The sequence below is a fragment of the Anabrus simplex genome, chromosome 7, assembly GCF_040414725.1.
Source record: "Anabrus simplex isolate iqAnaSimp1 chromosome 7, ASM4041472v1, whole genome shotgun sequence".
Taxonomy (NCBI): domain Eukaryota; kingdom Metazoa; phylum Arthropoda; class Insecta; order Orthoptera; family Tettigoniidae; genus Anabrus; species Anabrus simplex.
The window spans coordinates 163,789,346-163,805,067 of record NC_090271.1 but is presented as its reverse complement, the minus strand read 5'-3'; the positions used below and the strand labels follow the sequence as shown (position 1 = coordinate 163,805,067).

At 38.9% G+C, this 15,722-nt stretch overlaps 1 protein-coding gene across 1 annotated transcript in view; it reads right to left on the bottom strand.

Moving 5' to 3' along the window:
• Vps51 (vacuolar protein sorting 51) overlaps positions 1-15,722 on the bottom strand; it is a 186,761-nt gene that overhangs the window by 62,520 nt on the left and 108,519 nt on the right. Inside the window, exon 12 of the mRNA XM_068228634.1 lies at positions 13,273-13,451. Coding sequence (XP_068084735.1) covers positions 13,273-13,451 — 179 coding nt within the window. The remainder of the gene's footprint in view (positions 1-13,272; positions 13,452-15,722) is intronic.

The following is a 15,722-nucleotide window of genomic DNA, read 5'->3' as shown; positions in this document are numbered from 1 at the left end:
AACCATACTATACAACACCATTATACAATTTATAGAATAATGAGTATAGTTTACATTTAATCATTAGTTAAACATCATGTTTCTAAATATCATGAAAATGAATTTACTTAACCTCTATAATTTTGTATCCTTATTGATAATTAAGAAGTATTTTAGTTCATAAGAGAATGATTACTCTTTAGCATTGTTTGTCAGCTGATGATGGCTTGAAACAAGTTGAAATATGCAATGATCAATTGTAAGTTATCACAAGTATTGATTAGGTTGACCATAGTTAACATTTTACAACTGTCAATATGGATCACAATTACATTTGTAAAGATTAATAGTGCTGTAGCCTGAAGGTGAACAAGAAGAAAGAGTTCTTTTAATGTCCACTGACTGACTGAGCGGACTATATGCTGAGGGCTGCAAGTGCACTTAAATTATTCTATTCTCACCCCATCTATTTCATGTATTTGGCCTATGCTATTCACTGAGTTGTACAAGAGATACAAAGTCACTTCCTTTTATTTCTTTTTTCCTTTTTATTAATTGTTAAACTCTTCAGTCTGCCAAAACTAACTTTCAGTAAATAAATTTATAAACTACCTAAAACAGAAAACAGTCTTTTTCTGGTGTAATACAGTTACCATATATTTTCTCTTTCAGGCTGTTTATAAATTTATTTACTCAAAGTTAGTTTCAGCAGAAGGAGGAACCTAACAGTTATAAATTAACTGTCAAAACTGAAAAGAGATTGCTTCAGATATTGCAAAAAGCCACTTCCCTTAAGTCAACAAAACTGTTGTTGACTCTTTCCCTGCTGAATAGGCCATATCAGAGAGAGATACCAAAAAATCTTGTAAAATCCTAAAACTGCATATGATGTTGCGAACATCAAATCTCATTTTGGCTGGATGTCTGAAAACATGGAAAAGTTGGAAACTTTGGATTATCGCTCATGGAAGTGATGGACATCATCTGTGACAAGAAAAATACATTGAATACTGTCTGTATGCCAGTAGGTGAAAAACTCAGGAAAAATTTCAGTCAGTTCTTGGGAGTAATCTGCTTTAAATCAGTTTGTTCGCCAGATGCTCAAGGAAGGGTTGAGAGAACCTTCAAAAGACATCGCTCCCAGACATGTCCATTTATGTAAGTATGCGAAAGTGAACTCCTGTAATGTTGAGCTATCAATTTCAGTGTACAAGAATATACTTTCTGACTGCCGACAGAAACACCTTGTAATAATATTGTGGTTCTCACCTTGATAGACTTTTACATCACAACTTCATGTGACATCATAAAAGCATTTTTGAAATAAATTTTTAATTTTGAAATTACATATTTTAAACATATTTTGAAGTTTTCTGTTACATATTTATGTGCATATTTCATGGATTAATAGTACAAAAATGTCCAGACACTACTAATAAAGATATTTACAGAACGATTCAAAAGCCGAAAGCCAAATAAGCAGCTGGAAGAGACTTCTGAGCATACTCTAAAAGCAATGGGTTGGGTTATTGTACCATATCTGAAGTACTTATTTGATCACAGGCAAGTGTCAAATCGTATTTATATTTGACGCATATTCCTTCTTTTTTCCTGCACTTATCCAACTTCCTTCTTAACCTACACTTACTGCAACAAGACTGAAGATCTGTTAAGATGGCCCCTCAATGAGTGTTGATGCCAGCCCTGCTGATGAAGCTGTGAAGCAGAAACGACCTCGTTGGATGCTGAGAAGAGATTGAATAGAAGAACTGGGAGTGACGAGGAGAAACCCTATCTATTTAAAGATGGCAGTGTATGAAGATGTGGAGATTGTCATTGTTCTTTTGTGTTTTCATATTTGTTCTTGTCTCCTCTTTCTGTTGCTCCCTCTTCCCATGCTGAACTGCCATTATGTACGCATGAAAGAGCTATACCAAATGAATGGAGAGTTGTTGCAGTAGACCCATTGCATAAAGAAAAGGGTGATAAGTAAATAATTACAGGCCAGTCAGCTCAATATATTTTGCATGTACAGTCTGGGAAAGCATTCTTCCTGATTATACTAAACATGACCGCAGTATTACTTGCTGGTTTCCTAGAAGGATGTTCAGATTCAGGAAAGGTTATTCCAGTGAGGCTCAACTTGCAGGATTCCTTCGAGGTATAGCGGATATTTTAGATTAAAGAGGTCAAACAGACTGTATCGCTATTTATGTATCCAAGGATTTGATAGGGTAGATCATGAGAGACCAAAGACGAAAATGAGGGCTACTAGACGAGGAAAAAAAAAGTGATTGAATGGGTGGCTACATTTTTAGAAAACAGAATTCAGAGAATTACAGCAGGTGAAGCATTAACTGATCCGGTAATGATTAAGAGAGGGAAGTGGGGAGGTGTCCAAAAGGCAATATTATAGAACTTTATGTTTTATTATATATTAAATTATATGAGTCCACAAACCTACTATGCAGTCGTAGCAGGCAGAGAGATGATATGCCGACTTGGCGCGTACCAGGTGGCAGATAGGGAGGTCCTCACCAGCTTGCTGGTGGACTTGAGTAAAATAACTCTCACGGATCAAACACACAACCACCTCCACGGTTAACAACCGTAGTTGTAACATAGAGCTTCCTCCATACAAGGCTGACTACCTTTGAAAGTTGAACATGAAAGGAAATCTTTTAGGAAAAAATCCACAGCCTGGCAATAGCCAAGGAAGACTGCACTCAGATACGGTGGGTAGTCACTTGAAAGATAACTTAGATGAGTCGGAGCATCTGATAATACCCAAGTCTGACAGAAGATCAAAATGTAGACTCAAGACAGGGCAGATAAACAACGCAGCAATTCAATCATACAACCAGGGAAACTCAATATTTTGATAGACAAAATGGATTGCAAAGGGATTCTAATAACCAGAGTTCAAGAAATGAGAAACACTGATCAGGAACCAATGGAATCACAAGGATATAGAATTTCCAAGGGAATACCAGGAAAAAGAGCAATAAAGCAATGTCCACAATTCGTAACGGGATTCGTGGTCAATCTCAAAATAATTGAGCCCATAACGGAATTCAAAGCACAATCTCCCAGGCTATCAACACTAACTATAAAAAAAGCTGCAATCAGAATATACATAATAATAAATACCCATGCCCGAAGTAATAATAAAAATAACAAGACAGAACACAGAGAAGAGGTGAATGGATTTTGGGAGCTTCTAGATCAGACTATGACAAACATAAATAAAAATCATACCAAAATTTTAAGTGGAGACTTCAATGCCCATGCCTCCGTGGTTCAGGCAGCAGTCTCTCACCGCTGGGTTCCATGGTTCAAATCCTGGTCACTCCATGTGAGATTTGTGCTGGACAAAGTAGAGGCGGTACAGGTTTTTCTCCGGGCACTCCGGTTTTGCCTGTCATCTTTCACTCCAGCAACACTCTCCATTATCATTTCATTTCATCTGTCAGTCATTAAGCATTGCCCCAGAGCAGAGGAGTGTAACAGGCCTCGGCAGCCGGCACAATTCCTATCCTCACCGCAAGATGGGGGCTTAATTCATTCCATCCCTGACCCGGTCAATGACTGGAAAACAGGTTGTAGTTTTTCATTTTCACTTTAATGCCCAGTTAGGAAGGGAAAAAGGGATATAGAGACATAATAAGAAAGTGGCCAGCTCAAAGCAGAACAAACAGGAATGGCGTAAGACTAATGGAATTCTGCAGAAACTATGACATGATATCAAAGTCAACATACTTCAAGAGAAGACTAAATAAGCTCACCAGGCGAGTTGGCCGTGCGCGTAGAGGCGCGCGGCTGTGAGCTTGCATCTGGGAGATAGTAGGTTCGAATTCCACTATCGGCAGCCCTGAAGATGGTTTTCCGTGGTTTCCCATTTTCACACCAAGCAAATGATGGGGCTGTACCTTAATTAAGGCCACGGCCACTTCCTTCCAACTCCTAGGCCTTTCCTATCCCATCGTCGCCATAAGACCTATCTGTGTCGGTGCGACGTAAAGCCCCTAGCAAAAAAAAAAAAACCACCTCAAAACTTGGAAAAATCCAGACTGGAAAAAAGGAGAATGGCAACTGAATCATGTTTGTACGGATAAAAATTACCACAGAGAAATCTACAATGTGAAAGTCCTGAGAGGGACAGATACCGTATCAGATCATTACTTGATAAAAATAAAAATTACATTAACCCATTGACAAAGAAAAATCCCACCCAGAAACAAAGAGAACCTAAGACCCCTCATAAAATGATAAATAACAAGGAATACAAAGAACAAACTAGAAATATAAAAATAACAGAACATCTGGAGGAAATAACTTCACAATTGAAACAAATAGCTAAACAAGTAGCCACAATAAATCCAAGAAAAAAAACCACCAATGGTGGAACGTCGAGTGTGATGAAACAGTGCAAGATAGACACCAAACCTGCTTAAGGTATCAGAGTCAAAAAATGGAAGAATCACATTTGGAACTATTTTTCAATCACTACTGATCTGCATTTACAGCAGTTGTCCAGGTGGCAGATTCCCTACATGTTGTTTTCCTAGCCTTTTCTTAAATGATTGCAAAGAAATTGGAAAATTATTGAACATCTCCCTTGGTAAGTTATTCCAATCCCTAACTCCCCTTCCTATAAATGAATATTTGCCCCAATTTGTCCTCTTGAATTCCAACTTTATCTTCATATTGCGATCTACTGTGCATTATTTATATGACATTTCTGTAATGATAGCCGTTGTTTTCATTCTAGCACATCCATATTGTTTAGTGATTTCCGAATCAGGAAACATTTTGTGAAACAAAGACCCTGCGTGGTCGGCATAATTTACAGGCAGGTTTTGTTCTATGATAAATGACGTAAATAAAGCCTCAGCATTCGCCACAGGACTTACATCTTAGTTTTTACATGAAAAGTTCCGTTTCTAGTTTCTTTATACACACTGGACACTCTCCTTATGTTTTTTCATTTGCACATGTTTGAGTATATCGCACTTCCTGCCATGCGCAACTCAAAAATCACACCTACATATAGTACAGAATGTGAATGTTAGTCCCTTCCTGGATTCACTGAAACACAGAAACTCTTCCCTATACAGTGAAACCTCGATTCTCCATTTGGGGGGGGGGAAACCATGGAAAAAAAGACATACAATACAGGAAAAAGGAAAATCCGGGAACGAACTAAAACCGTTAACAATTTGGCTAAACATGACAATAATTAAATATGCATAATTATAATCTTACAAACAATCCTAATACAAAACAAACTACAGCCCTAATGAGCCTTGACCTGCCAAGTGACCGCTGCTCAGCCCAATGATCTGCAGATTACGAGGAGACTCAAGGGCAGTGTAATGAATCCTCTCGACTGTTATTCCTGGCTCTCTAGACCAGGGACACTATCTCACCGTTAGGTAGCTTCTCAATAAATGATAATCCCGTAGGCTGAGTGGACGTAGAACCAGCCCTCACATTTAGGTAAAAATGCCTGACGTGGCCGGGAATCAAACCCGGGGCCTCTGGGCGAGAGGCAGGCAAGCTAGACCGCACATCCGGCTTCAAAATTAATTACAGGAATTAAAAATCTCGAGGCATTACATTCAGTTTTACCAGGGAAACTTCGTCAGTTTATTATTTCCCACTGGCTTGTGCAGCAAGCGTGCTTTCCAGCCGAGTTCTAGGTTACGAGTAAACATAAATTTCCGGAGTTTTGATGTTTCTTCTCTTTCCAATTGAACAACAATTGATCACATGTACTTTTTAATTCTCTAATCTAATAAAATAAAGCACATCAGATTCGAAAGCGTGGAATCCTTTCTTTTTTTAATCTTTCATTGTAATTTGGCCACCAGAATACTGTTTGTAGTAAGTTTCTGGAAATCTTGTACTGCACAAATTAGGCCTACATCGACTTTGAAGGTTATGATGGTTTCAAATGTACGTATCAATTCTCAGAAGTTCTCCAATGCATTATATATTCAATTCTGCCTGTCACTAAGCACAAGCAGATTGGAAAGAGGGAAAAAAAATCATCAAAACTCCAGAAATTTTGGATAATTTGTGACCTAGAGCTCAGCTGGAAAGCACGCTTGCTGCACAAGCCAGTAGGAAATAATAATAAAAGTTTAAATGTCATGCTGCGCAAATAAAATGACTGCTGTTTTTATAAGGACATTTTAACATAAAAATGTAAATGTAAAAATCCCCATATTATACATTAGGACCAAAAGAGTAATGGCTTCATGTGTATAAGGTAAAACATCTTTTCTTTGCGGGAGAACATGATCATATTCGATCATATAAAAACACTAGATTCGTGTTAGGAAGGAGTATTTCGATTCCTGTCTGAAAGCCCAGTGACTAGGCCTAAATACTGTGTCCTGTAAGAAGTGCTGAAAACCTCTTCACCAATACCACAAAAAAATATTGAGAATAAACATGTAACCCTGGACATAATGTAGATGTTTTACAAGTATGAACATCTGACAAAATTCATTCCGTCATCAAGTACAGCTGTCGAAATGCATTCTATCTCCTTCTAATTGTTGTGGCCACTCTCTGTTTATGATTTCCGAAGACTAATAATATCCGAAGAATGCGATGCTAAGATGATCCCTTATGCAAGTTCACCGCCGATCGCTTTCCCAGAACAGTACAGTACTTGCTTTAATTTATCGTAATGACGGGAAGTTAACATCAAGATCCATACGTATATCATAGTCGTCCTTTTGTGAGATACCTCTTCTTGAAAAACGCTTGATCGAGGATTTAGCATTGATGGGTCTGACATTTCTGGACGGTTGATGCTGGAAATAATTTCTTCGAGGAACGGATAACGCAGGATTTTAACAACATGGTTTAATTACGATGTTTGCGGAACCATATCATTTGAATGAGTAATCCGGGAAAACGTAGTTTCCGGGAATGGATAATCGAGGTTCTACTGTAAGTGCTTTTAAACACTGCATTTTATTTCTTTTTTGATATTTTGGCCAAAACAAACATTAAGACATACAACCAAGAAGCACTACTACGTGACGTAACGTGAGCACTTATGCAGGTCCCTCCCCGTGTAGACGTACTTCTGAGGTTAGGCTACTCGCTTGCGACTTCCACTTTCTATTATTAACTTATTTGAGTATTTGACAAAGAGGAACACATGGTTGGCCACCGTGCCCCGTACTGCCATCCGGTTGTGATTATTAGAACTACAATCGACCAGCTATACTCAGCCATATATCAACAGAACGAGAAAACGAACGAGAAAACAAGCGGGAGTTTAAAATAATACAAAAATTTCTGAAACTGCTCTGAAAATCGGGGGATTGGTCCCGGTGATCGGGAAGAACGATGAAAAATTGCTTAAATTCAGAGAGTTGACACGTGCAAAGGTTATGTAAATGTAAATTAAAACAGTTAAATAAATCCTAAACACCAAGACAAAGACTGACTACCAACTTAATTAATAATGAAATACAGTGAAACCTCATTAGTGCATTTTCCCGCTTAGCACATCGGAAATTCGAAGTCCTGATTCTCATCATATTAAATCTATATAAAAATACCCCACTTATCATGTCACGAATTTTCGCTGTTATCACTTACTGTGTATGTGTATGTATGTGTATGTTTAGTCCTCAGCCCGAAGGCTGGTTGGATCCTCAACAGCTCCGCCATCAGCTGTCATAGATGGCCTAGGCATCACTGAAGAGGCGTACTAGAGAAATGAGGAGTGAGGTAGTTTCCCGTTGCTTTCCTCACCGAGCCAGAAGTTGCTATTACATATCAGTCTGCCAAGCCCACTGAAATGCATGCACCAACTGACGCTATGAGCAACATTTTCACACCATTCATAACAGGGACTGGCAGCATAAGAAATGGCATTACTAGCATCACTCATACCTCAGTCACTTTCATCTTGTCAAAGCCAAGGATAAAGCTGTGACAGATCAATGAAAGTAACAACATTGCTCTAGCCCATACCAGAAGACATAGTGCACTGTAAACACTATGTCCTGCCAGCAAAGGCATATCACTTACTATGATCCCATTTTTCCTAGACCTGAAAATGTTACTGTATTTGTCATCCCTTCTGAAAGAAACGTGATTTCCAACTTGGGTAAGAGCCATCACCATAGTTGAGTGATAATGAGGAAAGGCCTTCCTGAACTTCAAAGGATAAGTTGCACTTTTGAGGACCGAGCCGTTACCTCAGGAACGTTCAGTTTTGCTTGCCGGTTAGCAGTGAGATTGCTGAATAGCAGAGTGAGCCTGTTTGTGCTTGTATTTCGCATTCCATTCAGAAGGTAGAAATGGGTTTTGTGTTGAGTGGTATGGTGAAGTGTAGCTAATATTTGTCGCATGATACGGTACCCTATATCTGGATTAGGAACATAATCGTGTGAAATTGCATATTTGTCTTGTGATAGCCTAGTTATGGATACGGAAAAAGATGTGAATTCCTTACTAATGATGACAAATTTAAAATTTGTCAGAAAGTGGACTGGCATCCGCATCTTAAAGCACGCAGAGATCGCGAATGTTGAACTCGCACCTTTGACTCGATCACTCAAGTTGGTCGAAGCTTTCTTCGATCCAAAATGGCGGCCAAAGTCATTCCTAGCTGTTGAGTGTAACCTCCAATTCATCGTCTAAGAGTGTGACCAGAAAATAATGTTTAATAACCCACTGCTCCAAAATAAAAGGCTTCTACTAACATTTGTTTTAGAAAGAGTGTGATCTGCAATAATACTTGGATATTTTTGTTGGCCCCTGTGCACATGTTCTCAGTGTACCGGTACTTGTTATTTTATAATTCCCAGCAGAAAAGGTTTTCATATTTGTTCTCTCGTATTTTTCACACCTTTTAATACTTTTCTCTCATCTTTAGAAATGGTAGACTGGCCTATAGTTTTCACTGTACCCGCGGATACATGGCGTAAAATGCCCTCATGTTGGAAAAAATCGTAACTAATGTTTCCACATCCCTGTTGGATAGTTTTTATTTGTATATTCATTAGTAAGTATTCTTGCTTAACATGTTCTTTTTTCCTTGTCCCCTGCAGAAACGTCTTAACGAGGTTGCACTGTACTACTAAATATTAGCACGAAAGAAACTCGTAATAATATGCAAAGTCATTAGTGCACCAGTAACACCCGGAACACAGCAGTAAACAGAAAGCACATAGGTTTTATGTTAGCTAAATGAACCGCTACCTAATACTGCAAAGGCTGTTCCGCTGTCAACACATTGCCGCTCTCAAAAGGCACTTTAATGCAAGAGTATCAATTATAAATTGAAAGTAAACAGCTTTTTAAAAGTGAAGATAAACGGATTTAAATGATGTACATAACTTTTACGCGGAAATAACACATGTAAAGTATTTTGAATGCCTTACCAAAAGATAGGCAGTACCACCACATTTACCACTTGTTTTTGGTGCTTACTTTTTCTCCCCAGGTTATTTAAGATAAGGGCAAAGCTAAATTGTACTGCAGTGGTAAACAAGCTCTTACATTTCGGCGGAGGAAAGTCACAGATTCAAACGGAGACTATGTCAAATAAAAGGTACTTGTAACAATGAATTAGAGAATAATATGATATATTCCCTGTTGCTATAAACAAATCTCCAATGATAAAAAACATATGTGCATCAGTTACTGAACCGTGTAGTATGTGTTCCTTTTCCTGTTCCTACCTCTGAACGACTTGATTTGACACTTGTTTGTTCCTTGCCAATAATATTATCCCAATGGGATCCTTTTCTCCTCTTGTGTTTGTCCTGTGCTCCTAATTTATTATCACCTCTATTAATCTTTATCTTATGTTTCTTCCCACTTCCTGTATTTATCCAACTTTTTTTTTATCCTACACGTCCCACATCAAGACTGAAGATCTATCAAGATGGCCCTTCGGTGAATGTTCATAACCACCCTCCTGATGAAGCTGGGAAGCAGAAATAAGCTTGTCGGAGTCTGAGAAGAAATGGATGCAGAAGAATAGGGATTCATGAGGGTGGAGCCTACCTATTCGGAGGTGGCAGTGTATGAAGATATGGACATTACTAAGGTTGTAAACAAAGTTTACAGATCTCTTCATATGGTTATGATCATATTAGGGGTTATAGTAAGAATGTAGAGAAGAGTGGATATAAGTCACTGGTAAGACCCCAATTAGAGTAAGTTTCCAGTGTATGATACCTTTGCAAAAATTACTTGATTAAAAAACTGGAAAAGATCCAAAGTTCTGGCTGATTTCTGCCAAAACAGAAACTATACGAAAATGCTGGAAACTTCGGGTTAGGGAACTGCTCGACTAAGCAGTATGTTCTAGGCTGTCGGTGAAGAGATGGCACGAAATGACATTAGCAGACAAATAAGCTTTGAAGGGAGTTTTTAAACATTCATAATATGAAGATAAAGTTGGAATTCAGGAGGACAAATTGGAGCAAACGATCATTTAAAGGAAGAGAATAATGAATAATTTACCAAACAAGATGTTTGATAAATTTCCTTCAACACATTTAAGAGAAGACTAGGTAAACAATTGAAAGGGCATCTGCCACCTGAGTAACAGCCCTAACTGTAGATCAGTGGTGATCGACTGACTGATATTGGATTTGTTCTCGTAAAGTTTTCAACTAATTCTGTTTATTTTACAATGTGAAAATCACTAGAGAAATGTTTAACCTGAAATAGGTGCTTCCAAACTGCAGAGCAAAAATTACATGATAGCAAAAATGATGCAGGTAAATATAGGAAACAAAGGGTTAAAGCAGCAGAACTTTATATACAGTATTGTTTATCATTTTAGAAAGAAAAAATCCTTGGCACAAATAGAGGCCTGCCTTGCCAAGATGACTGCTGTCCATCCAGATGACCACAGCTACTGGAGTGTCAAGTGGTTAACATGACAACATCCTTAATGGCACGACTTGCCTTCCATGACCAGGGTAAGTCATCTACTCATCATCATCATCATCATCATCCTAAACCATCTCCAGTTTCCCGGATGTGGTATATGAGCCTCCTCCATCTCATCCTGTCGTTGTACATTCTTCCACCACCAACTTGTCCCTATCATGACCTCTCAGCAGTACTTCGTTCTTAACTAAATCTATCCATTTCCTTCGTGGCCCTCCCATGGGTCGTCTTCCTTCTACTTTTCTATCAAATTCCTTCCTTGCAGTTCTGTTTACAGGCATCCTCTTCATTTGACCAAACCACTTCAGTCTTGATATCTGAATCTTATTGAGGAGAGAATCATCTATTCCTACTTCTTCTCTAATTTTCTCATTCCTAATCTTGTCTTTCCTAGTTTTCTGCATCATAGTGCATAGGAATTTCATTTCAGATGCCTGAAGTTTGGAATTATCTCTATTGGTCAGTGTTGTGGTTTCGAGACTGTATGTAAGAATTGGTGTATAATAGGACTTCTACAATGTCACTTTTGTTTTCATGGGTATTTGCTCATCCCACAGCAGGTGTCTTACCTTGTGGTATAATTGTGTTGCCTTATTGATTCGATTGTTCACCTCATGTTTTGCTAGGTTGTCATTTGGTAGAATGCTACCCAAGTATTTGAAAACTGGAACGCTGTCCAGTTGGGCTTCATTTAACATGACTATTGGTTCTGCTCCTTCCCCATATACTTTCATCACCACCATCTTGGTCTTGCTGATGTTTAAACCATATTTCTTAAACTCCTCATTCCAGCTTTGCATTCTCTGTCCCAATTCCTCTTCTGAGTCACTCCAGATTCCAACATCATCTGCAAATGTGAAGGCTTTGATATCTCAATGTTCTTTCCTTTTAATAGATTTCATTACTACATCCATTACAATAATAAGTAGAAGTGGTGACAATGAGCTGTCCTTCTGCACTCCACTCTTTGTTTCAAACCACATCCCACTTGAATACAACTTCTATTTCCACTATACAACATTTTCACTTTGTCTAGGTGGCTGTCTCGCACTAGAAGTTCTTTCATGCATTGGCAAATTTTTTCCCTTGATACACTATCATATGCTTTCTCAATGTCCAAAAATATTAGAAATAAAGGCTTGTTCTTCTCCCAGTGTTTTTCCATTTGCATCCTAATTGCAAATATAAGGTCTGTAGTTGACCTTCCTGGTCTGAAACCATACTGCTCTTCTTCCAAAATTGGTTCAACAATATCTCTGATTCTTGTCTCTATTATTTTTTCCAATATTTTCAGGACATGAGACAGTAGTGTGATACCAAGTGAAACAAAACATGCCAGACATACTAGAAATATCATGGCTGAAATGAATTTAAACGATAGCTACATGTAAAAGGCCAAGATGTCTAGATGAAAGAAGTCGATGAAGATGATGGGTAATATTTATGGTATTTCTATGCAAATAACCTCACTCCTTGTGGGTGGGGTTAATTTCCAATAAGTAACCAGGGGAACCTGACCCCTACAGAGCGCGTCTCCAGGTGGCGGACAGGGGTCCCCTACAGTATGTAGGGCTGGTTGAAATAACCAATACAACCCGCGGACCAACAGGTAGCCCAATTCCTGGGGGTTCTAAATATTGGGACACCCTCTCTCCAGTGGTCATAAATATGGAGGGCCCTTGCCCTGGGTTAAAGGTGAAGACCTCAACGGCATCTACGGCGGAGAAGATGGAGTTTGGTACGGTTGAGATGGCGGAAGAGGCAACCCATCCTTCTGGGGTGTACAGATGGAACCTCCTGCCTTGTAGGACAAGGAAGGCATCCTCAAACGCTAAGGGAGTAAACCCTGAAATAAAATCCTCTTATGCATTAGGCCTAGCAAGTCAGCAGGAGAGTACTGAGTACAGTCACTTTCAATAAGAAAGAGAGCCTGAGTCATCTACTATGGGACAAAATCTTCTCTCAAACTCTAAGTATTGGAAAGGAACAATTAAGTGTCATGTTCCTAACTCTTGATATGATTTGAGTATAAAATATAAATGTTTCCTACCATGACCTCTGAGCTAGATGCTGCAAGCTTGACTGGAAGGAACACAAGCTGGAAGCAGGCAACAGAAATTAAATTTTGTAGCTTAAGCAATTGCCTACCTTCAACAAGTGAAACAAAACATGCCAGACATACTAGAAATATCATGGCTGAAATGAATTTATAAGAAGGGTCTAATTTAAATGATAGCTACATGTAAAAGGCCAAGATGTCTAGATGAAAGAAAGTCAATGAAGGTGATGGGTAATATTTATGGTATTTCTATGACTAAAACATTAGTCAAAGGGTGAACTATACACAACCTGTGTGTCCGGCGGCTGGAGTCTGAACTCTGCTCTGTCCGCTGACCTTCCTCATAGAGGGCCCCAACCTGTCCATCCACAGCAGCTATGTCCTCCACTACCCTTTTCATTACAGCACGAACAGTGCGAGGTTCTATTGTATGGAGCCAATCTCGTGTCTCCACAGATTTGCGCAGCATCTGGAACAGGGATCTCCTACAAATCGACTGTCCATACAGTTGGTTACAAGAGACACAAACAACAGACTAACTACATTCAGTAATACTGTATTTTGTGCCCTGAGACAGATCTACAAAGTGGAAAGAGTATCAGTTAACAAACACAAGGTATTTCTGATGAAGGAAAAACAAAAATGCAATAAACTTTGATATCTAACAATGAATTGCTTCTGTCATTGTTGCTACAGTAAAAGCACTTTTACACTTAAAATTGATATTTCTGTAACCAACTTTGCACATTCAATATTTAGTAGAAATTCATGCTGTAATAAAAAAAAAATAAAAAAAAAGACTTTTAACTATATATCAGTCACACACCACAGGTAATGTATTCTGTTGTTCACAGAAATAAGTTCCAAAAGTTGTTCAAATAATATAAATAAATAGAAATTCTGTGTGATTATGTATGTACACTTTTTAACACTAAATTTGACTGGCAGAGAGACGTCTTAACTTCTTGGAAGGTCACAACCAAAAGTAATGATGATTGTTATTACTATTTCATATGGCAAAATAAGGATACATTGGAAATGCAAATATTACAATAAGCTTCACGTCCGTAGGTATAACCTTAAAGTGCCCAACACGTGTCTCCTGGGTGGTGATAAGTAAGCAATAACATTGGCCGCTGGACCCTAAGCTCTGCTGCAGGGATATCCCAGCTCATAGAGGATACACTACAATTATACTTAGTAATGACAAGCGATTACGAATTTCTAGTCTTGAGCAAGGATCTTGTAGGCTGGAGTACTGTGGGCAGGTTATTCACGCGCAACCTCACTACGAGCCTCCTGACGCCAATGCTTCTCCTCGACCCACTAACTGGCCCCTAGAAGTATTCTTATTTACAAGAATTAAAATGAAGGCACTGTAAAACTCAAATTTTCCACCATTTTCTGTGTTGCTATTGGCTGCTTAGGACTGCCAGCTTCATTGAAAATGAGAAAATCGCACAGTTTAAAATAGTCACGGCGTGCGCCGGGCAGGTTTTAATTAGTGACAGGGTTATTAATCGCGTCGTACCTTGTGATGTGTGTGGGATGCTAGAGGCCTACTGACCACTTTGTTGCCTCCTGCCCAGTTGCCTTCTTACAAGCCGGACCTTACCAAGCCAGACCAATAATCTTTTCTCTAGCCTGGTCTTGAAACTAATTCCTAAGTTGGCAACATCGCTTAGCCCGTTGTGACATTGTCTGAGGTGCGCCATGTTGAATTTCTAACCTCTGTGACATCGTCTGACCTGCGCCATGTGGTATCTCTAACCTATCGTTCGCGAAGGGTCTACAGAATCTTTACCAAAATATAGGTTATCGCCGTAATATCCACGTATTTCGTTAATTTGCAATATGAGAACTGACCTTGAAGGTTTTCCAATTACTATGAGATGTAAGGAAAAGTGAAACGAAATGGCGTAAAACTTGCACTTTTTATTTTCATCGTGTATATCATGATTGCAATAGTTTGATACGGTTATGTATAGTATGAGCATATCCGGCTCCATGGCTAAATGGTTAGCACGTATTGACCTTCAGTTCAAGAGGTCACGATTGGGTCAGGGATTTTAACTTTCATTGGTTAATTCTGACAGTTCGGGGGCTGTGTGTGTGTGTGCGCCGACTTACGCATTAGGATTCATCTTAGGTAGAGCTGCATTTTTGTAAGTGTGTAGATCGCCTATCATGTGACAACTCGAAAGATCTGCACCCGGCTTCGGAGACCACATGCCATCATCATTATTACTATATTTACATGACAAAAAAATGTCCAAATACAGTACCAATATTTTATTATTTTGCTTTCCCCCTATTTTATATGTAACCCGCATTTATAGTTTTCCCGCATCCATCGTCATTTTCTACACACACACCCCCCCCTTGAAAAACGATGTATCGAGGTTTTACTGTACAGCCAATAGCTGTCTAGCAGTTCATGGCGCATTGTTAAATGATACCTTTTAAATTCCACATATCCAAAAGTCATAGTTGGCAGTTATATACTAATACCTTTAAATTAAACCACCACAGGCTTAAAGATCTACTGATGGCCTTCTTGGACTTTGAGAAAACATACAATCATGTGTGCAGAAAAAAGGTATGGGAAGCCTTACAGATAAAAGGTGTCAAGAAGCAGACAACAGAAAGAGTGAGGGAGATGTGCCATGGGAGTGTCAGCTGTGTGACAGTGGAGGAGAGGGAACAGTGCTTTGTCACCTTTGCTCTTCAGTGTAGTAAT